Source organism: Balearica regulorum, chromosome 3, assembly GCF_011004875.1.
Source record: "Balearica regulorum gibbericeps isolate bBalReg1 chromosome 3, bBalReg1.pri, whole genome shotgun sequence".
NCBI classification, from domain to species: domain Eukaryota; kingdom Metazoa; phylum Chordata; class Aves; order Gruiformes; family Gruidae; genus Balearica; species Balearica regulorum.
The window spans coordinates 56,736,155-56,761,160 of NC_046186.1; the positions used below are offsets into that span (position 1 = coordinate 56,736,155).

The window sequence follows — 25,006 nt, forward strand, 5'->3', positions numbered from 1 at the left end:
TGTACTGTGAAAGAATATAAAATTAACATAGACTTTGGATTGAATAATAATTTCATATCACACAGTACCTCATCAAGGCAAAACCTCTTGCTTTTTTGCACCAGCGTATTTTATATAATCATAGCTCCGTAAACTAGGCAGTCAAGTTGCTGCCAATGCACAACTCAACGGGAACACACAAACTGTGGAACTTTGTCCTGGGTCAAAAGTTTTGATTTTCCATTTTGTTTACCAGTTAATAGACTGGGAAGACTAGGCTTTAGAAAACTATAAAGTCGTTTAGAATACACAAAGGACCACTTCCCACTGATTAAAAAGTGGACCTAGAAACCTTAAATGCTCCATTGAGCTTAGAAAATTATTACTAAGTGGAATATTGAAATACTGCATATTGCAATTAATGGATAAAAAGTTGACTAGAAAGCTTGCAGGAATATGTTGAGACTGTACTATTGTAATGATACTCATGATACTTCTGATTTAATACACTAAATTTAATTTTCTACAAAAGTCATTTGACAGATATTTATCAATACACCTAATATAACTAACTGTCTAGAAACCCATTGTGTTTCAAACCAAAAGGCACTGACAGATCAATTTTCCAAATAAGAATGCTGTTTATCCACAAACAAAGGACAGAACACCTCTCTGAACATGAATTAGATAACAACATAATACAGCACTGTGGCTATTATTAAATGGAATAAACAATGTGCTTTGGCAATTTCCTTTTTATTTATGTAATAAAACAAAAATTCTATGTTGAACAGGTATATTACACTTCTTTCTTTAAAACAGAAATTAAAACTGTAAAATAGAAATTAAGCCAAAATGAAATCAGTGACTTGAAGGATAGCAGAATTCTCTAGGAGCCAATTTACAATTTAAAAAAATATTATTATAGAAAGTTGACTTTATCTCTCATTCTAAAATGCATAAAAACCCCAGAGCAATAAATATGGACTGTTTTAAGGGTAAATGATATTATTATTTTTCTTAGCCATGCAACTCCTCTTTATATTAGCAACCTACCATACATACTTCAGATAAGCTAATCATAAGAAATATCGGTATGCCTGTTCTCAAATCTTTTTTTTAAATCCACTATTTAATACAATCTTGTTCATTCAAAAGAGAAAATACTTCCTTTGAAACACCAAAGATTGCAAACTATTAATTGCCAGTGACAACTTTAAACAACAACAAGATAAGAATATTCTACAATTTTTCGTGTGTAGTGTTATCTTTTTCTACAATAAAGTATTTCTTTTTATCATTTGGTAATCTTCCTCTCACTTCCAACCTTTCTACCTCTAAATCAAACTCCATGTTCCACAGGGAGCCAAAAAGAGAGGACCCCTGTTGCTTGGGGTGGGGGAGCAATGAGTGTAGGGAGCAGGGCAACATAGGGCAAAGAGGGCTCATTGAGCAACTTGGCCCACATGGTTCGTTAGCCTAAATGTGGGATTCCTAGGTGAAGCCTGCTTCACTCCTATTGCTAATCTTGTCTTCGTCTTTAAAGAGAAGCAATCCTGTGCATCCTGGATAGTTCCAGATGCAAATCAGGTGATCCTGGAGAGAGGTGGGGATTGACTTCTGCTTACAAGTCATTCATTTATTGCTGCACAAACCTAGTGACAGAAAGGGATTTGAAGGTTTTCATCTTGTGTCAACAGAAAAAGATAGGCTGTCTTCTCTGTTTTTTGTCTTCCAGGTCTTCCTGCAAAACTCTGAGGAATCATAAGTGTCAAAAGGGATTAGGGGGAATGGGAAGAACAGAATGAAGGGAAGACAGGAAGCAATTCTTTAAGTAATTTCAGTGTTTCCTTGCTTCGAGGTCATGACTGATCATTTGTACTAACTCTGATCATACCCATTTCAAACATCTCAATGGGCAGTGCTTCTCAAAAACACTTGGTAGCATTCAGGAGCACAAAACCCGACATCCCATGTGGCATGATTTGCAAAGGCAATTACATAGTATTACTAAACTCAGTCTATAGCTGCAAACACTTCAGAGTCAGTTAACTGGCACACATAGTCCAGCAGTATTCTCCCTGATCAGACTAGACTTCAATCAACTTTACAACTTCTCTGAAAGATTGCTTTGTCATTCCTTTTCCCGCTTAGCATGAAGATGCTTTTACATGCTTAAGTCATAAAATGGGCTACATCACATTCATCCTGAAATGACAGGATGCCAAACTAAAACAGCTTTACAGCTTATTTCATACAACTCATATGGTCTTTAGGTAATAATTAATTTATTTTCCTGTTTAACTGCTGTAACCCCCCAAAAATTACCGGCTTCCCTTTTGTGTTAAGTGGAGGAAATGACTAAAGCTGTTGCTGACATTATTGATTTAGGTTTTTTCTCTCCCTGGTGCCCAGGCCGAATGTTTTTATAGCTGTATAAATAATCTTCGCAAAATGTTAATGAAGGTTACATTTTAACTTCAGTGATGGTAAGAAAGATTGTCTTTGTACAGATGCAAAATACTTTTGATTCAAAGGAACCATGTAAGTAACAATACTGCAAACAGTTACTGAAATCCCATGATGGCCAGAGCGATCTGCATAATTCCTGCAGATGCTTCAAAAATCTTTAAAGCGTGTAGTTATTGGATCCTAGTCCTTGGCTTTGTCCATATAAACTGAAATTGTGGAACTCACAATTTTATTTTTTTTTTTTTTAAACCAAAACCATTTTCTTTCTTACTTTTCAATGGGTATCTAAACATTGACACTGTCAGTGGGCAGGTGCACAAGCAGTCAGTATAGAACTTTATGTTTTGTCAGTATCTATCGTCTCTCCTGTTGTCCTTATGAAAGTTTTCTACTTTAAAACATTACTTTGAGTTGGGGCAGAGCAGAAGTCATACGTTTCTCACTGTATTCTCTTCTGCCACTTTGCTACCACTTTTTGATGGTGTCATCTCCTCCACCAGGCTATTCATCTAGAGCACTTCTGACAGTCTGAATCTCATATTCATTGTGAGAATGGTCTACAAAAAAATCCCACTTCAAAGAAAAGTATCATTGTTGTTGGATTTGAACTGTGAATGGAGAAGATGTAAACAAGATCCAAGAATAATTGCTGGAGAATGTTGGCTTCTCATCAGAGCTAGATAATCGCATGTGCAATTCCACCTTGACTAGTATCTGTTACGTCATCAGTACACTTGTCATAACAATACAAGATCAAAATATTCATATATAGACCTTCTTTATGTATTGGTCATGACAAATATTCAAGCTATTTTTGGCAGCAACATCACTAAGAATGAACCACATTTTCAGACCAGTTACATATAAACTGGCAAGGGTCAAAATGCTTTTTGCTAACAGCATCTTTAAAGAAGCAAATTCATCAAATGATGCAGGAAGAAGGGAAGAACACCCTTCCTTCTCCTTTCCTTCCAGCCTAATTTGGGGTTGTAGTCCTGTATTTCTCATTTGCTACTCCTTCCGATCAGCTCTATATTGATAGCTTCCCATTGGTGTTTTTAAAATTTCTCAGTTCATTACCCAATCCTCCTGACCCTTGGAAGATTAAGAACTCATTAAATGGTGGAAAGTTCCTATGAGATTTTGTTCAGCCAGAGAACTAAGCCTCATCTAGAGAAGGAACACACCATGACATTTGAGTTTAACGGCCAAGACCCGAAGTCCCTGAGGTTCTGTCTGTTTGGCAGTACATGGCAGAGCTGTTTCAGAGACAAAGTTTGGTGGAAATAGAGAACTCATCTGCAAGGTCACCTGCACAACCAGAGCTACCAAAAAAACCCAATTGATCCTGAAAGGTCATAGCATTCCCAAGTTTGGGCAGTCTGCAATACATGGCGGAGATCAATTAAGAAACCCAGACACTAGCATATTAGATTACTCTGCAAGTGGAATTCTTTGAGAAATGGGTTTGTTGGAACCTTGAGAAAACTACTACATTTCCACAGAGCATTTGTATTGCAATAAACCGCAATTTACTAACAACAGGAAGAGCAAGTGGCTATTTTAGGAACTTTGTATCCCTAATGAGTAATGCCTATTTTACTACTATAGCAAACTTCAGTTTCTTGCCATCCTATTGCCTATTACAGCTAGACATCAATGATTTGGTTTTCAATGATTACGATTTTTAAGAAAGAAAGAAAAATAAAAACAAACTGTAAAGTATTAATTCTGGGAAAGGGATAGACAGAGTTCATTAACATTTAATGTACTTATTGTATATTATTTTACGAATCTGAATCCACCTCACAGCAGTATCATTGCTGCTAGCTGAAAGTAAACTTCAAGTAAGATTTGTGTTACTGTTTGTAATTAAACTCTGCAACTGCATAGTGGTTTATCAGATGTTTTTCCTTCTCTCTTATCTAGAAAGTGATAACAACCCAAACTAATTTGATTTTTCCATATTTGCAAATTTTATAATCAACTGAAATCCTGAGGGATTCCACAACAGATGGATGACTGTGTTATTCTAATTACAACTACCTACGGGTTTAGAAAGCTGTCGTTTTTTAAGATAATCAATTTCTCATTTCAAGAAACACGATAAACACTGAATATCTATGCATTGTACAAAATCCTCTTTCATGAAAATTGTGGCTGCTCTTCATTAAAATTAAACAACTGTTTGAAACTGTTTTTCAGTTCCTCAGACCCAAATTTATTCAAGAGAATGGTGGACACACACAATCGCCAAGCACATGTTTGGCTTACTTGCATATTTCTAGCTGCACATCTATCTGGAATATAGCTTACCTTCTAACAATTCATTAGCTTTACCTAATTCAGAAAAATGTCTCTACTGTAACAGCAGTGTTAGGATTTAGCTTAAATAGCACTTAAATATACGTATATGGAAAATATACCACAAAATAACATGGCATTCAATAACTAATTGTTCTTCTTGGAGAAATTCCAACCCTTCATACACATTAGCCAAAAATCTTGGAAGACGTATACAAATTTGATCAATCGTTATTCAATCAGTGAGAAACCTAATTTTAAGCAAATATAGTCTGATAAAGATCATAGAATCATAAAATGGTTTGGGTTGGAAGGGACCTCAAAGACCATCTAGTTCTAACCCCCCTGCCATGGGCAGGGACACCCTCCACTAGACCATGTTGCCCAAAGCCCCATCCAACCTGGTCTTAAACACTTCCAGGGATGGGGCCTCCACAGCTTTTCTGGGCAACCTGTGCCAGTACCTCACCACTCTAACAGGAAAGAATTTCTTCTTAACATCTAATCTAAATCGACCCTCTTTCAGCTTAAACCCATTAGCCCTTGTTCTGTCACTATACTCCCTGATAAACACTCCCTCTTCAGATTTTAGTGTGTTTTGTTTGTCCCTTCTGTACAAATAAAGGAAGCAAATACAGATTTGGGTTCTCAAAGTGCATTCCTTACCTCATAGGAATGCCACACTGTATGTTTTATTATGCAGAAAAGAACCTGAAATGAGCGTAAATTTAGCTGTACAACTGATTCTTGCAATCAATCCCATTTACTGTTCTAGAGTACAATCATAGCTTCAATTTTACTATGTTCTCTTTGCTTTACTTCTGTACCTATTCTTGGGGATTTTCTGTTCTAAAATATTATGTAATCTATGCAATTGTCACAGGATTTTCAAACCTGGTGTTTCTTCAAAGCTGACACTAAATTTTAGATAAATAATATAGTGCTCTTGCCACCTCCACCTAATCAATGGTCCATGGTGAAATCACACATCAATGAAGTAGAAGATCCAGGTTCAACTTTCCTGAACATGTTTTAAATCCTAGCTTTGAACAAAAGGTTGAGAAGAGTGGATTGAACCTAAGGTACTTGACCTCTAAGTGAACAGAGTATGGACTACTGCTTCCCTTCATTACAGTTCTTCCACACGGGATGGAAGCACTTAGCAGCATGCTATCTTCACTGGGCAAGGCATCCACTTGAAGACTGCTCAGTTCGATGTGTGCTCCTCCTCTAGTCAGTTTTTGCCTTATTCAAACCAAGCAGGTTTTCCTGGTTTTCTAACAGGAAACACTAAGATAACCTTGACAAGTTCGGTCCGTGGGCTATACCGCTCTCCAGAGAAATGTGAGATAGGCGTTCCCCAAGACAGAAAAGAAAACTGCACCTGGGCCTTCCTCATCACTGCTGAATGTGTGATACTTTCAAGTGCAACCTAAAAAGAGAGATCTACAGAGAGAAGCAAGAGATGCAGTCTAGGTGTCAAATAAATCATTTATGTCATGAAGACATTATGTGGGCTTTTCAACGAACCATCAAAATCATCCTTTGAATTGGGAAGTGTCAGAAATATGTAAATAGCGAGTCTTATGAGTCCAGGAAAGCATTTTTGTTGCTCATTATGCGTCCTGAGAAGTTGAAAGGTAAACAACAAACTAATGCAGGACAATGAAATAACCTTTTAAGAAAAAATAAAATAATGACAGAAAGAACTGTCACTTCAGCAACTCTCTTCATTAAGCAAAGAGATTGATTCTCAAATAAAATTAAGAGTATTCCATTAGCTAGGTTTCAGAAAGTAAAGGCCACTACATAAAAGAAAGAGATCCTCTAAATTACTAAAGGGGTTTTATGCTTTGAAACTTCAAAGGCAAGTCTTAAGTCTCCAAGGATACTACATCTGCATCCTATGGATGTGAGAATTAAACAGCAGTATAAATAACAGACTCTTCCCAAAACAGGCTTGGTTGTCCACAGTTAGTGGCAGAGTAAGTACTTTAAATGACTGAACTACAACCTAAGAGAAAAGTCCTGGACAGATAGTAAAGAATGAAAGTGCATTTTCCAGCAGATATTAACAATGCTTCTAAATGTTCTAATTTTGCAAGTGCTTCAAAATATTCAAATCTATTACTTTACACTCAGAATAAATTAACTTATCATTCATCCTTTATTCTTGGCTGCAAGCACGACATCTGTACGAAACTAACACTCAGATTACTCTGCCAATAATAGCAGTTCTTTAATGCAGATCCTTTAACACAATATAAATTGCATGCCTTTGGGTTGATTATATATTATGGGGTTTTCAAAAGGTGAGCCAGATTGCTTACACCATCTTAAATGTTTATGCCACCAGCTTTGCAAATCATTCTATAATAGGTGTCAACAAATACTTTGAATCATACCCTCACCTTTTCTGCATCTCCATCTTTCCATTACACACACAGAAATATGAAAGCCCCTCATTAATAATTATCTGTAGTGTTTACTCAAGCACATCATCTTTTTTCTCCAAAGTGAGGTATTTCCCACCAGTTAAGTAATGAATTTCTGAGTTGTTAAAGAACATTTAAAACAACCCCCAAAATGCTGCAGATACATTTAAAAGGAAAGTAATTTAAATATGAAGAGGCTGCTGGCAATAAATGATGAGGAAACTGACCTTTATAGTTTCCCGTGCTGAAATAACAATCCGATCGGCTTTCAGAAAGATGCGACACGAACGTTTCAATTAATTCTGCCAAAACTGCAAAAAGTAAAAACCCATTAAAACATCAGAGGCAATGAACAAAATGTGGAACTACATTACCTAACAAAGTGACAATATGCGAGAAACTAAAGTTGTTTGAATTCCTGCATGTTTATTCATGGTTTTATGGGGGAACATTTCAAAGCATGCATTGTGCTTTTGCATTCCTAACTTAAATTAAAATTTAATAGCTTTACTGAGAATATATTCAGTGTAAATGGAAAGAGAATCCCATATTATATTTATATCCTCCAAGGATTACTTCAGAATTTGTTACACAGTTTCAATATGAAATGAAAATTAACTTAATTAAACTACAATATCTTACCATATTTGTCTGTGTATGTAGACAGGAAAAAGAAAAAAAAACAGCAACCCACACAACAAAAAAATCCATACCACCTCAAAATGATGCTAACAAAAGTTTTAAGGGCTGTTTCAAAAAAAACATGATATAAAACCACCTATGCCATCACGAGATAAAAATTATTCACTTAAAATAAAGCAATAGAAGCACTGCCTTTGGGAAATTCTGTATTTTATGACTAGGAGCATTTCCTTTGGGAAATTCTGTATTTTATGATGACCATAATGTTCTTATTCAGTTCTTGTCATGGAACTTTGAGTCTGCAGATACTGCATAGATAAGTCATATGCTGACATCTGGTCCCTATATAGGAAATCCTATCTACCACCTTCACAGGATGTTAACTAGGAAGTTAGTGAGAACTCTCAATGATAAATCATTAGCAAGAACTGTTCCAAATTCTTCAATTCTGCAAGTTTGAGGCTACTCCAACTGAGCATGCTGCCACCTTACAGATTTAAACAAAGGATGCAAAGAAACCTTTACATAACTGCATGGAGGAAGCCCATACTGAGATGGGCCACGTTAAGAATTTCACATAGCAACAGTGAACATTTTTTTCTAAGTAAATACTATCCCAGAACAGCTGCTGTTGTCATGATAAACAGGATTTAAAGAACAGTGATATAATGGTCTTTTCACAATAATGCAAAGCAAGGAAGTGTATTTAGAGAGTAACAAGTGCTGCTACCCATGGGACGTCCTGGTTTGTAACCACTTCCTTGGGAGCACCTCAATTTAATGGCACTGAAGCTTCAGCCCCTAACCACCCATTCCTGCACATAAATCCATGCTCCCATGGGTGGTTTTGCTGGTTTAGACTGAATAAATCCATAAAATCCTTTTAGTGGTTAGCTGTACGAACAGTTGTGGCAGCACAAGTAAGGCATAACAATCTGTGGCGGAGGTGACAATGGAGAAAGCTTGAAAGTTCTTGAACTAGCCTTGCTGACAGGAAAACCAACACAGAAGGAGACTGCAGTGCAAGCTATTCCATGTGTGAGGAGGAGGAAGATGGAACCTCCACCCATAGTCTGATGTTTGTTATGCCAGAAAAATGAGGGAGGGAAAAAATATCATTGAGACAATTAACTCTTCTTCCAACCATCTTAAGCTAATATACTGGCATTAAATCATGATTTTTTTTTTCTTGATTAGTTGTCTAAAACATTTACAGAAATTCATTTACATTGGACAAGTCCAGAAAAAGTTTTTAAGAGGCTGAGTTTTGATAATACTGTGTTGATGGGTAGGGCAAAGGGGACAAGAAGTTTCACTACAACAGCTAAACATGGATTTACAGTTCGAGTAGCCAACTCCAACAGTAACAAAATTAACTTTGCATTGCAAAGACCTACTAAATCAAAACCAAAAAAATTACACGTGTAATTTATATTCTTATGCATTTTTATGGAGAGAATAAACTGCTAATTAAACCTAATATAGCTATTTTTAATCATGGTTAATAAGCCACAGGGGGCTAGCAAAAAGCAATTTATTTTATAGAAGAGCAACAGTTTATTCATTTTGTGAGAATAAACAATCTCACTAATCTTCACTAATACACTTAGTGGAATTTGGTCTACAAACAATATAACAAATATTTCTGTAAAATGAGAAAAGGTGGCTATACCTGGAGCTGTAGATAGCAAAAAGCAGAAATTACACTTAAAATTTGTAACTAGCTAGATGTATGACTAGTCTGTATGACTATTAGTATTGTGATTACTGAAATATGCCATACTACAATAACAAACAGGAACTATGTTAAAAAGACTGAAATACCACTTAATTCAGAAAGTTTAAAACCAAGTCAGAACACTGTACATTTCTTCTCTTTTTGTTGGAAGGCATCCACACACTTGACCTAGCAGTTGAATATTTCGGTTCAATGCTTGAGTTAATGGGAGAAGTGACAGCTCAACTGCTAAGCAATTTTTTGAAACTCAAGCACTAAATTGATTTCCACCATTTGAAAGTATTTATCTAAGTGCCTGTCAGGATCTCTGAGAAGCTTTTAATCAAGTTTGAGAGAGGAAGACACACATAAGAGTTTATCAAAACAAATTTGCTTAATACACAAATAGAGGGTTATCACAAGACATTCTCTTCCAAAAGAATGTCCAGGAGAAATGACAAGTAGTTACTTTAATTTTTGTCTTTTAATACTACATCATTTAGCTGCCATTTGGACACTCCTTGAAAATCTTTATAAAAAGGTGGAAGCTGACTCAGTGATTTTTCATTTAACTGGAAAAGTAGACAAAAGACATTTAGGAAAGTTCATTGCATAGAATAGTCGGTAAAAGCCCACGTTCTCATGCAGGTTATGTTCAGAGATAGAGATGAGTGTTGTGGCTTACCAACTCAGTGAAAATGTTGATTTTTCTTAAATTCTGCTAGCTTGGCTGCATTAACATTGAAGTTTTTAAGAGACTGGCAATTACCTCATGAAAATTTAATCCACGCATCCAAAATAAAGACAATTTTAATTTAGGAGTATGTAATCATATACAAAATAAATGAAAAGGTTTTAAAATTGCCTAAGTGATTGCAGTATGCTCATAAACAAACTGAATTCCTGCAACTTTTTTTTCCTTGAACAATTAATGTACAAAAGGAAGGTAATCAAAATGGCTTCTAAACTGGATAAGAACACTGATCAAAAAACATTCATGTGCTTAAAACTTCTTTAATAGGTAACCACACCATGAGAGGTTATCTAATTCTAATTTTGGTTTAAGCCAAAAAAGGTAAAAAAACTGAAAAGCATCAGATTTTTTTTAGATCCTTTAATGTGACTAGGGTTACTGGATCATATTCTATACCAACTCACAGATGCTTCAGAGCAGTTCGAAAGAAAAAGAACTTTCTTAAAAGAGTTAACAGTAGACCTGCTGGACTTGTGTTAGAGGTTAAAAATTCAAGAGTGAAAACCTCAGACAGCTGACTTCTTTCTAAGAGTAGTGTCAGAAATTTTCAACTCCATCAACCATACTTCAGTTTAATAAATCTGTGAAAAACACAGTTGGCAATTACCTTCCTAATGGCAAGAATAAAGAGGACTTTTGAGAATTCCTAAGATAATGGGAGACTTTCAATTATTGTACATTGAAATGGCAAAGGAACAATCTGCATTTTCTTTGAAAAGAAGAAAACAAGATAATAAAAATTCTGACAGTGCTTCCATTAGAGATAAAGGTCACATATCTTATACCAATATACAAGTATCTTCTTTACTAACGGAAAAAACAGCCTTTCAAGTCCTAATCAAATGTCGTAATCTTCACACTCATGCATGCACATTCACACGCACTTACACTGCTTACAGGATATTCCTTTGGAAGTTGCTCCAAACTGGTTTGGGGGATAGAAGAAAAGTTTTGATCTGCAATTGCTCTTCCTGTGTGACAGGAAAGACCCACCATTCCACTGTAATTTTGAAACAAGCCTCCTTGCAAAATCAAGTAGGGGCATAAAAAGGTAAACACCTCTTTTGTATTATTCTAAACCCCTCTTTCCTCTTTTGCAAATGCAGTGTTTTTAAATTGGTCATACTAAAAAATGAGAGCAGACCACAGGCAGAATCTACAACTAACTGAGCAATCTTCTAGGCAGAAGATTTGGTCTATATTTAAAAAGATCAAACTGAGCTTAGAGAATCTATGTCCTTTTTGCAGAAAAGAATAGGCTCCTCTGAGGATCAATTCAGAATGGAAATCTAATGCAGTTTCCCTGATTTGTCTTTCTGAAATCACAGCCTAGAGAATTCTCTCTCACACACTTAACAAGAGCCTACAGAAGACTACTACACAAGACTAAATTTAGTCAAATCTTTAGCTGGACCTAATGAAGACTGAAATTTAAATAATTTTCTCCTTAAAAGAAGGACCAACATGTAAGTAATAGCTCTGAAAATGTAATATTTCATTGTCTTTGAATCTAGAAGATCCTTTCCAACAAAAATTGAAGTCTCTATTATTTTTACTTTTACATACAGGCAGAGTGGTGATAACTGAGATACCTTCCTTCCTGAGACTCTAGTAGCTGTAAAATATACCTTGATATAAGCTACATTTACAATGCCTGATTAGGCTATTTTGACAAACTGCCAAAGTTTAGCATTTTGTTTTCCTGAATAAAAAAAACCCCCAACCACACACAACAGTCATACCTACTGAAAATATCATTCTTTTTGGCTCTTCATCCCATGGGGAAAGTTCTGTGGTTACTTTCAACTTTTTGCAGCAATTGCTAAAGGCTGTAGCACTCAAACGTAACAAACAATGACACCGCCTCAAAGGATCATAGTATTTTTTGTCAGCATGTTTTGACAGAGCTACCTCAGATGATGAAGAGCTTGCAAAGCATTAACGGATTGCAGAACACTGTGTTGATCATAACCACTCTGCTTTCATCAACCATGCCCCTTGTAAAGAAAATTAAGAAAAATCCTGTGTTTAGAGTAAGACCTCATACGCAATTTCAAGACCTGCTATGTTTTTCATATCTTTGAAGTCATCAATAGTTGCTGAGACTAAAAGAATAACTGCCTGAAGACAAAAGTTACCTTAAAAAAGAAATATACCTCCCACATGTATTTGCTTGTTTAAGAGAGAACATTTTTGAGGTAAATTAATAGGCCCAAAAGTATATTGGTAATGTAAGTCCAGATTTCTGAGGGAGATGTGTCATGGAAATTCCGAATGACTCCATGGAACAAGTCACTTCAGCTGAGTTTACTATCCATATCCGCATATGGATATAAAGCTTGAGGAGAATGATTAGGATTTGGGGACTGATTACCTCTCAATTATGAAGGGAAGAATGTCAGCATATGATGTCTGCAACACCCTCAATTTCTGTTACTTAGAGTTTAAAGTCTCCTAAGAGAGGAAAGGATTAAGGGCATTGAATCTGCCCAGACAGGAGAGACATTCAACTGCTGACACAACACTAACTAGGAATAGATAAAAAAAAAGGAATTGCTGGGGCTGAAAACAACAGAAATGCCTTCTGCAAAACCTGATGGATGAGAGGGGGGAGAGAACTGGAAAAGGCAGTCAAGCCAAGATCACTGGTTTAAAAAAAATACCTCCCAATGATATGAATGATTTGAACATGCAATAGATTCACAAAGTCCAGTAATTTTCTACATAAATCTAAGCTGTTTCTCAGAGGAGTTGATTTGTCTGTTCCTTTTCCTGCCAAAGCCTAGATGCCAACACACAGAAAGTTCTTATCTAGATGCACTAAAGATGCTTCAGGGAGGCCACAAGCATTGCAAAGAGTAGTCCAAAAGAGGCCAAGACTTAACCTGACCAAGGGCTCTATCGAAGGTTCTCTAGCTGACCTAAGTGACCTATGCAAAGACACTCAACAACAAACAGCTATATCCCCAGCATCCATAATTCTGTGGCACTTCTGTAGAAGGAATGACTAGAAGAATGCCTTTGCCTCAGCTTATTCTGCTTAGAACAACAGAACATGGAAGCTGGTTGTGTATAATATGATTAGCTTTTAGATGATCAAGAAAAATCCCACACTTTCAGTTCTGCCACACTAAAAGACATACAAACCTTCCTCAGGCTCGTATCTCCTGTCAGCAGTTCAATAAAGCCATTCAAAACTGGATCTTGATGCTTGACCAAGGAAAGACTTAAAAGCCACAGTCAGAGGTGATGCTTAGCAAGGAAAACATTTATCTAGGGATGAAGATGGACGTTCCCCAAAGTAATGTGATCCTACAGCATTTAGCACAAAAACATTGGCCAAGTCAATGTGATGGTAATCAACACCAGAAGAGTGAATCAGAGATATTAATACTATATCGTTTGCTCAAGAATTTTCTTATGGAGTTCAAGCAGGTTCTATAGATTATTCAGCATCTGGTAATCCTGACACCAGATCACAAAATATTTTAAAATCAATAAATGCTACACTATGCAGTCATTGAATCCAATGTCTTCTCTGCTGATTATGTTCTGGTTCAACTGCTGTTAATGTCAGTCTCCCTTAGAAAGGGCCCAGTACAGGAAGCGTAAGTATGTGTCTTTGTTCTGTAACCCTTTGAGTTTGCTCCATCTGTAACAAGAGAATGTTTTGATTTCTTGGGATGTGGACTGAAGCCTCTCAGTCCTCTTAAATTTGGGAGAGCTTCACATGCTTCAAAAGATACATAGCAGCACAGCTGTCTCTCATAAAATAGTTTCAAAGAACATGATGTTGTGTCAAACCACACTGCTAGCAGGTATTTTGCTGCTTCTGAAATATCTCCAAGCAAATACGCAACATTTGAACAGCTTTGCATCCACCTTAAATTACCAGTGCTTACACTTAGTTTACAATATTTTGTAGGGCATTTTTATTTATTTATTTAGTGTTTCATTATGCTATTCTGTTTCTATTTTCATACTTTACTTTTTTGTGTGGTTTGCGAAAGCACTTGCAAGTCCATGTGAGCCTTAACAACAATTCTGCAGATACTTTCTTGCTGACTTTTACTCCCAGTTCCACCTCAGCTGGAAACAGTTATTCAGAAGAAAGCATAATATTAAGATTTGTTAACCCAAAGCAAAAAGACTCTCTTTAATTCCTCATTCTAGCTTCTGGTACCTCCAAAGTTACAGAAAACAACCTACACAGGTTTTGAGGCTGTATATGGATAACTACAAAGCACAAAGGGAAAGACTTTTACACTTCTTTGTAAGCCAGCTACTTTAAATATATTTTTACAAAAACCAGAACATACATTTTTTCAACAAATAACTCCTTTTAGATGCAGGAAGAAAGACTAACAATTTTCAACAAAAAATATATATAATCCAAGAAGAGAACAGTCTAGTAAATATGCTGCATTCAAATAAAATTGATTTTACAATGACTAAATTATTTGCACTTCACAATATATAACATCAAAAAAAGCCCTTACTGAACTACTAGATCAGAGTCATGCAAGAAAAGTAAATACACAGTTTCACATGAAAAATCTAGGGGTTTTTTTAATTGCTACTCTTCAGTTTATTTTTCTTATGCTAGCAGAAGCTCATTGAAAATACATTAAGTTGTTTCCGAATAGTTATGAATCTCTATTTGTTCACCTGTTCCACAAAGCTGTCTGAATATATACATTTGTGGACATGCACAATAAAATATATATTATAACTGCATATATGCATTATTTACAAATACATACATATTCTGTATACACACACATTATTCCAAAGAGAAGGTAAAAACTGAGACTGATTTACAATCACCTAACACTATAAGCTCAAGCTTGTTTCAAACATGCAATAAGAACAGAAAGCTCTGAGAATTTAGAAACGTTAATTATCATCTTTAACCACATTATACAAATGACAAATTTCTTATTAACTATTTTAATATTAAATCAGTTTCTGTATAAATGACTTGCTTAAGGCTTCTGAAACTGCCCTGTAACTTTTATATCGCTATATAATTTATCATAAACTTCAAGTCTCTTATGTAAAACACACATGCTGGTTTACTTTGATCCCACATAGAAGATACTTATATTTCAGCCCTCTTTTTGTGTCAAATTTGTGAAATTTCACATGTCAATGTGAAAATAGCCTACATAGGCCATAAAGAGAGAAAAATAGGATATGAGACATAAGCCTTGTTTTCTCAGGAAAATCCCATTGAAATAGTTTTCATAATCGACACAAAATTATTGACTACTTATATAGATAATGCAATCCTCAATGAAACTTTAAAGAACAGTTGCTTACTAGTGGCCTTCTGTTTGCTTGCTCTGTTTAACTCAGTAGTCACACTCACTTGTTCCACTGATGACATCTGGTCTGGTTTTCATGACTTTGCAGAATTGTTTTCTACAAATATCTGTCCACCCAGTTTGCTTCTCTGGACTTTTTAAGAGTGACAAGAGCATGTCAAGATCTTTATCTAGAAAAAATGAAAAATGAGTGTTATTCTGTAATGATAATCTTGGTTCATTTTTTTTTCTTTCTTTCTACTTTCTTTTAAACTTATTATGCTAAGTAATAAGAAGCTATCAGTTACAGAGTGCCACAGAGACAAGTAGACGCATTCAGAAACTTTCTACCATTTCAACGAAGAACAGGAAAGTCAGACGCAGCTGAGAGCCCTGTCATTGCCTGGTATTTTTGGCAAATCTCATACCTTAGGAAGAAAAGACTAAATAAATATCCCTTATTCTATGACAATTAAATTGAAGAAGCAGTTCTAAAGCTGATAACATTCTGTTTCATACAGAACAGAAATATTCATTCTACTCACTGCTGGGTTTTGAACATCTAAGACATTTCTGAGGCACATTTTATAATTCCCCTAAAGTTGTTACTCCCCTGTCTTGAAGTGATAAGAACTGGAAAGACATTTTAAAGAAAGTAGTTTGGTATTTCCATGTAATTTTACCACTCTGAAAATCTAAAATAGAAAAGATAGGCAAAGATCCTCCGCCAAATATCATTGGTTTAATAATAAAACAAAAACTTTGTAGAACATGAAATGAAGCATGATAGACAGCAACATAACAGTGTTCCATAGAAAATTTCTGCTTCTTTCTGTAAGCAGGTTTCCTTCCACATGGACAGATATTATGGCATATATGCGTATGCCTTCAGGTTGCTAGGCATACCTAACAAGTAAATTTTGTGAAAATATATTGGGCTGCCCATGCTATGGGAACTCTTATAATAGCTTTGCTGATAATCTCCAGTGTTTTCCAATTTTAACACAAGGACTTAAAATTGGGATAAGAGATTATGCTAAAAGTATACTTTTGCTGTCGCTGAAATGCCACCTTGCAAGTTTTGTGTTACTATTTAGAGAAACTTGAATTTTAAATGGAGTTTTCTGAAGAAAATATGTGCACCCAACATGCCAGGGCCCAGGCTCTTTGCTGGTGCTGTCAGAGGCTGCAACAATTCAGGCATTTTCTAACTTCTGAATGCCTGACTTTTTACCTGAGCATTATTAAAACACAGTCTTTTGGTACAATTGTTACATATGAGGCACAAATGTATCAGATAATGTTTTTCATTATATGTTCAGCTTATTTATAAAACAAATCTGCGGAACAGTGTACAAGAAGATCTTTCTGAAAGATACCTGTTAAATACAAAGAAAGAATTTCAAAGATTGCTCCTTACAGTTACTATTACCTTGTTATTAAAGACACTCTCTCTAACAGGGAGACATGCCTTCAAAATTAAAATTCCCAGTGATGCAATGACAAAAGGACAGTAAGTATGTTCTCTCTGGGCTAAAAGTGATTTTTTTCCCCCTCTATTTTCTACTAAGTTAGAGGAAATTACACGTACTTCACCAATTTTATAGAATAAAATATCACAGGCTGAGGCAGTAAATTTCCTAACTAGCTGAGTTTCTCAGAGGTTTGAAAACAGAACCACCATAGTGACAAACACAGAACCAGCATGTGTAATCATACTTGAAAATGTTAAGTTGGCTTTCAACAATATGATAGCTGTACTTAAAGCCTGAAGAATTTTTTCTTTAAGCAAACATCTTCTGCAACCAAAACGTCTATTCTGGAATCCACACTGAACAATGCATATTAGCAAGCTACCATGACGCATGATGACACAGCGAACTGAATAATATGTGCAATATAGTGATTAAAATAATGTGTACACATGTTCTGGTAAATCAAAGAGCAAATAATTTCTTCCCATATGTAACATTTGTTATAAAATGCTAATGTATCAGGAAGGGCTGACTATTCCAATTCTATCTCTCTGAAGGCGGAACAAATCTCAAGTTCAAATGTCAAGTCATTTTATACAGTAATTTTATATATGATAAAACTGATCAAACTCAGTTTTCTCACAGAAAGTACTGGCCCATACAAAATGGAAACAATTAGACTTCCTCTCCTCAGGCAACTTGGTTCCCAGAGTACTTGATGCTGCTATGAAATACTTTCTGGTCAACTTGAGGGGAAAAATAAAGGTGGTATCTGTACTAAGGTAAATGCACGTGCACTCACTCCAGCTGTGCACAATCCCTTTTGCTGTGGGACCATGCAGTTGCCCTCATGATGAAAGGATCATAGCCTTCACTAACTATTCACTAAGGTGAGGAAGGTTCTTCATACCTTGCAAGTTCTCCTTTGTTCTCCTTCTATATTTTGGACACTATAGAAATGAATTCTGTCATGAAAGGTGACTTCTGATTAAAGATTCAACAATTGTTTGAGCAAGTTGATGGCTATTTAGAATACCTGCTGTTACTTTTACTTTTTAGGCATTTCAGTTTTTCAATAAAACAATTGTTTCTACAAACAAAATACTATTTTCAAATTATCTTATTCTTTTAAGATGATTAGAATATTTTCAACGTAATTACAATATTGCATATAATTTATTTTAAGCTGATCTAAAGACCTCAATGATTTATAACCAGTAAATTGTCTGTCATTGGAATTTATTATACAGTATCTCAAAAGAAGCTTATTATAGTAACTTAATTATTATCATTAATATTTACTCCAAATTAATTAACCTGAAATTCCTTTGTTATCCTCAAATAACTAAGCCCTCAGTTAACAGCTTTCCAAATAACATGCACTGATGCTTCGAGCAGCTTACATGAGTATGAAAATTTAATGTGAAGAAGGATTTAATTTTATAGTATTATCAGTAGGATTTCTAGTTCTTTCTCTGCCCTTTTCTGTTATTTCTATAACAGGTGAAGATTGAAGAAAATCTTAGAACTGCAAAGCAGCACTCCTCTGCAAGTTAAATAGTTATTTTACTTCCTAAAGGATTGTAGTAATTCAGTTTGGCACATGAGGATCAGAGAATACAAGCTGAAATTTAATCAGTCAACTTACCAAACAGAGACCAGGGTGAAACTTTGATTCCTCTGAAGGAAAGAAAACTACTTTAAAAAAAAAAAATCCCAATAATTTCAAGACAGCAGGATTTCAAGGCCATGGCCCATCCATCTCTGCTGTCTCCTTCTAGCTTCTTGATTTGATCCCTATTTTTCTTTGCACAGTTTGTCTCTCCCTAATACTCTTCCTCTCCTGCAGGTTTTACAAAATTAAATCTTCATTTTGTGATTGCTGAAATGCACACATGCTTGTATCTAGCAGAAACAGTGCATCCAAAATTGTGGTTTAAACATGTAACCTTTTACAATGTTAATTTATGCTCCACCAATAGAATAAGTAAATAAAGATTACACTATTACTGTCTTTTCTGAAATTTTGCTAAAGGCCGTGGACCACTGTATTTGCCTTAAGGTTCCTCTGGGAAGGTAGCATTTTATAAATAATTAAAAAAAAAAAAAAAAAAAAGAGAGAGAGAGAACCTTGGGGGGTTTTTTTGAATGAAAACTATAACATCCTAACAGTGTTACCACATAACTGGAACTCCAACTACCACACAGTCCTGGGCTATGCATATGGCTTGTTACTGAGGCTGGGCTTTCACATCATTGCTAGAGGTGTTCTAAACACATGCCAATGCCAAAAGAGAGAAATCCTGCTCTATCTTCCTTCTCTTTTCTGGTACATCACTAAATGGGTTCTCTAGTTATCCCAGATTAATGACTTGAATTAATTTTTTTCCTGGAAGAAATACCAGAATGGCTGAAGGAGGTGAAGGACAGAAAGTGATGGAACAGAGGAAGAAAAAAACCCCAAAAACCAACCACCCACCATATTTACTAGTTTATGAAGCTATGGAACTGCACTATAAATAATCTACAGTTATCTGCATGTATGAAATCTGAACACCGCATCATAACTTTCTGCACATTTAAACTGATCTCATTCTCTAAAAGATGCTGCTTTATAATTCCTCAAATAATTTTTCATCTAGTTTTTGTGTCTAAAGCGGGTAAGACCTAGAAAAATTCATAAATGTTTCAGAAAACATCAGAAATGCCACAAGCCCTTTCTCATCTGACTGTGTTTTGTGATAAAAGTGTTTTTCTGTGACTAAGAAACTAAGGTCTGTAAATCCATGTGTATCTTATTCAAAATTTATATTTAGAGATAATGAATAGCCTGACCATATTGCATTTGACTACTACATGAAAACAAATCCATAGAAGTATATATATTTTTAGGAAAGCTCATGTACATTTCTGATAGACTTGTCCACTTATTTCTCTTTCATCTTTCATTAATTGAGCGGACTCCTCAAAGGATGGAAGACAACAGGCTCATACATGAATACTGAGCCAAAAATAAAAAGGAGCACAAGGCAAAGAAGTGTAGGTGATGAAGACATCTATGTGAAATTCTAAGGGATAACAGGAAAGCCAATATAGCTGGTTTGTTGACAGATAAAGTTTAAAAAAAAATTACAAAAGAGAGACTGCTAGTTTTAGGCAGATATATAAAAGAAAAGGCTGAAAAGAAGTCTGATTAAAACAAAAAACAACCACAAAACAGAAACATGGCAGCATGTTCCCATTCAAGTTAAAGTATACAGTAAAAAACTCAGAGAACAGTGGCTGAGATAAAACATCAAAAGACTTTAAGAACACTATCACAGAAGATTTTTTGGTAGCAATTCTGGACTGTACAAGTCAGAGTAAGATTAATGAATGATGGGGTGCCTATGTACATGGAAATGCTAAGCACTGAATGTGTCATTGCAGGATAATACAGACACTATTCTTCAGTCACGCTCATCAGCTGTCACAACTGCAGAGCCAGGAGAACAAAAAGGAAAATAGATCTTCTGTGCAATCAGAAGGGTGAATATTACAGTTTAATATAGTTCTAAAAAGTCTAACGTTTAACAGTGTTGTTAATATTACAAGTAAAATCATCGTTGTTTTTAATAGCTGTATCCTGAATAACAAAGGACTATATCACTCTTTGAAAACTATTTAATAGTTCTTTCTCAAATTATCTTACTGAAACAATAATTGAACAATTAAGACAAAAGAAAAGCAATGGGGTATCTCACCGCAATGTAAACAGGTGGAAATGGCATAATTAATTTCCAGATGTAAATAATGATCTGCATACATCATTTGAAGCTTCACTATAAATTATCTTTGACAAAAGTGAACCATTAATGCACTGCTATCCAATAGTTTTCTGACTCTAAATACTGGCTGAAATAATTTATGCACATTAATACACAACCCAATAAATTTATTTTTCCATACATCCTTTCCTACGGACACATATACCATACAGGCAAGTGCCTAACATCTGCAAAACTAGGGCAGATATTTGTAAAGAGTGATTCACTACAGGTTTTCCTCAAATAAAAATATACTTTTTAGGTGAGTCTACCTATTCAAAGTGTCATCATGAAATGGAAGAATTACTCCACTACTCCAATGTAGTTACTAATTTTACCAGCATAATTTATGATAGCTTCATTTTTTGATCCAGTGAGGCAAAATATCCAGTTGCCAGTGTTTGTGAGCACTACATCACCACAGAGCAATAGTAAGAGTGTTAAAAAAAAGTTCTCTAACATGCAGCCTTGGTGCTGGGAAACACATGTTCCAGATACTGCAAAGTTAGCACTACTCTGCTTTTTCTTACAGCCAGCTTGTCCTCCCCCTCTTTCTTCCTCAAATTGAACAGCCAAAAAGGTGCCAGTGCTGCATATTTACCACTGTCCTTCAAAAGAATCTAGAGATGGAAGAAAAAAACCGACAAACTATTTCTTGAGTTTTCTTCCTAGAAAACTCATTGTGAATAAGTCCTCTTCGGTGACCACCCCTCATATGCTACTTTATCAATGGTTGCCATTACACTAGATACATTCACAGGCTACATGAAGTCTAGGGCTGTGGAAATGAAGCTTCGTGTTCCCTGACCTCAGCCGTACATAATCTTTTCAGTGAGCAACAACCACACTAGTTCCAAAATTATTCTTTAAGGAACTAAGAGAGGCCTCTAGATCAACTGCCTTTGTCCTTATGGGGGACTTCAACTTGCCAGATGTCAACTGGGAACACCACACAGCTGATACCAACAGGTCCAGGAGTTTCCTGAAACACCTCAATGACAACTTCCTGGTACATGTATTAAAGGAGCTGACGAGGAAAGGTGCCCTCCTAGCTCTGTTACCCGTGAACAGAAAAGGTCTCGGGGGGGGGGGGAAGTGGCCATAGTGACCATGAAGTGGTAGAATTTGAAATCTTTGGTGATAGAAGGAAAACTGCCACCAAAACTTCAACCCTGGATATTGGGAGAGCAGACTTCAGGCTGCTCAGGGAACTAGTCAGTCAGGTCCCCCGGGAAACTGCTCTTGCAGGCATCGGGGTCCATCAGTTTTGGTCACTTTTTAAGGGCCACTTCCTAAGAGCTCAGGAACAGGCAATTCCAAAATGCCGCAAGTCAAGCAGGCGGGGCAGAAGGCTGGCTTGGCTGAACAGGGATCTTCTTCTAGAGCTTAGGCGGAAAAAGAAAGTGTATGGCCACTGGAAACAGGGTCAGGCAATGCAAGAGAACTACAGGGATGCTGCTCGCCTTTGTAGGCAGAAAATTTGTGCGGCCAAAGCTCAGTTAGAGTTGAAGCTGGCCAGTACTGTGGGGGACAATAAAAAGGGCTTTTTTAAATATGTTAATAACAAAAGGAGGACCAGAGAGAATATTGGCTCATTATTCAACAAAAATGGTCACCTTACAAACAGGGACATAGACAAAGCAAGAGACGTTTAATGCATTCTTTGCTTCTGTCTTCAACACTAATGATGGGCTCTGGGACCCCAGATGCCCCGAGTTGAAGGGCTGTGACTGTGGTAACGATAATCTCCCAGCTGACCCTGAACTTGTGCAGGACTTGCTGCTCCACCTGGATGCATACAAATCCATGGGGCCCAATGGGATTCATCCCAGGGTGCTCAGAGAGTTGGCTGATGTCGTTGCGAGACCTCTCTCAATTATTTTTCAATGGTCTTGGGAATCTGGAGAGGTCCCAGTTGACTGGAAGCTGGCAAACCCTGTTCCAGTCTTCAAGAAGGGCAAGAAAGAAGACCCTGGTAATTACAGGCCTGTCAGTCTCACTTCAGTGCCTGGTAAAATTATGGAGAAAATTATGCTGGGAGTTATCAAAAAACACCTGAAGGACACCACAGTCATTGGTCACAGCCAACACAGGCTCGTAAGAGGAAGGGCCTGTTTAACAAACTTAGTTTCCTTTTATGACAAGGTCACCCATCTAGTTGACCAAGGGAAGCCAGTTGATGTCCTTTTTTTAGATTTCAGAAAAGCTTTCGATACTGTCTTTCACAGTATCCTTCTGGACAAAATGTTCAGCATACAGTTTGACAAAAACATAGTGCGATGGGTGAGCAACTGGCTGACGGGTCGGGCCCAAATTGTTATGGTAAATGGGGTTACATCAGGCTGGTGGCCAGTCACTAGTGGGGTTCCCCAGGGCTCCATTTTAGGGCCAATTCTTTTTAATGTTTTCATAAATGACTTGGATGTAGGACTAGAAGGTGTCGTGAGCAAGTTTGCGGATGACACCAAATTGGGAAGAGGTGTTGATTCCCTGATCTGATCTACAGATATATTAAGGAGAAAAAAAAAGAAAAAAATCAACTCAGGTTATGTTTTTATAGTTAACATCACAATTACATGATGAACACAGGGCCAATTTTCAAAGATGAAAGAAAAGGTAAGCTTCTCTTCGGGTGTCCATGTCTCCTGGGTAATAAGGGAGGAGGTAAATAAGAGGTCAGGACAGACAGAATAAAACCTAGTTACAGCCTTTCCAGCCAAAGAAACTGGACATTCTTTAACAGTGCTAAGAACCTTGTAGTCTTAATTATTCACTTAATAGAAACACCCCAAAAAGAGGACAGGAATGATGCTGCACAGGTGACACAATGAAACACCACAGCATGAAACGTGAATGCAGACAGCTTCAGGGAATTGCGGAAACACTGTGCTGGTCTTCGATCCCTGTTGACAGGTGTAACAAAGCTGTCATACGTTCCCACTCATATACGATGTACAAGTGTTTGCAGGGCTGCAGAACTCTCGCCATTCAGAAGTCTGTGTGAAGCCTGTCCATCTCCTCACTGGAGCAGAATTAAAATATAGCAAGTATTTGTCTAAAATGTTTTTAAAACCTCTGAACAAGCTATGTAACACACAACATGAATTCTGAATATTCACAACATCAGAGATGATGTTCTTAAAAACTCCAATGATGATTTCACAACTTTCAGATGTATCCTACTAGATTATTATTTTATTAATTTGTAACAAATCTTTATTGCCAAGTAAGCCAACTATTCCTTTTTCTGCAGAAGGACGTAGAAAACAATCAATCTGCCCTCCTTATAACTGCTTTTAACATACTGAGAGACTTGCATGACCTCTGTCTTTTCAACATCGGCCAGCTCCGTATTACTTCAATCTATACTCACATATCACATTTCAAAGTCATGATCTGTACCTGTGCTCTAGAATCCCTCGAACGTACCTGTTTTCCTTAGACTGCTGTGCCCATGTGCTAGAGGTACTCCACCCAAGGACTCACCACCCTCATCTGACAAAGATCATCTTCTGTCTTGTATAAATACAACTCACAGATCTTATAATCATATTTTTTAACCTCTTTTGTGAAAGAGCACTCCTATCACTGCCATACTGTCATGCTGAAGAATACAGTTCAGATATTCCCCACCTTCTATGCATGCTCTTGATTTCTTTTTTTCCAAGCACCGAAATAGATATTAATTTCATTCTTTTCATTTTTAATCTATTAATTCTGATACTTTTTTCCACTATAAAAGTTTTGGAGTTTTTTAATGAGAACTGAAATTGAACACTCAGCGTTTTGTTTTGGTTTTGGTTTTTTTTCCAAACAGCAAAACCCAAATATTTTGTTTGACTATGAAACTAAATGTTCTGTTCATTTTTCAGTTAGATAGCCCTTCATTTCAGTTTCCTTTAATATCAAAAATGCCATTTCAAATAAAAATATTTCAATACTTCATCAAACACATTTGCAAACCTTTGAAACTTCATATCAGCAAATTTACTGTTAATTGGAAAGTCTTACCCTAGCTTTCCTAGATGGCTGTCATCCACAAAAGTGACAACTACAGTCTTCATTCTATTATCCCACAGAATTGCTCTGAACCAGAGAACAGAGAGGTTCTGTGGG

General features: G+C 36.3%; 1 protein-coding gene across 7 annotated transcripts in view; it reads right to left on the reverse strand.

The window, feature by feature from the left end:
* The window catches only part of TBC1D32 (TBC1 domain family member 32), a 411,057-nt gene that overhangs the window by 333,981 nt on the left and 52,070 nt on the right, over positions 1-25,006 (reverse strand). For 5 of the 7 annotated variants that reach the window (XR_012834519.1, XM_075747982.1, XM_075747983.1 and 2 more), the window contains exons 27-28: positions 15,675-15,800; positions 7,418-7,501 (exon numbers count right to left, since the gene is read on the reverse strand). Coding sequence is in view for 5 of the 7 variants with exons in the window: in XM_075747982.1 (XP_075604097.1) it covers positions 7,418-7,501; positions 15,675-15,800 (210 nt within the window). In the remaining 2 variants the exon portion in view is untranslated. Of the gene's footprint in view, positions 1-5; positions 1,734-7,417; positions 7,502-13,811; positions 13,956-15,674; positions 15,801-25,006 lie in introns of those variants that run through there. The other 2 variants (XR_012834520.1, XM_075747987.1) reach the window with 2 other exon arrangements.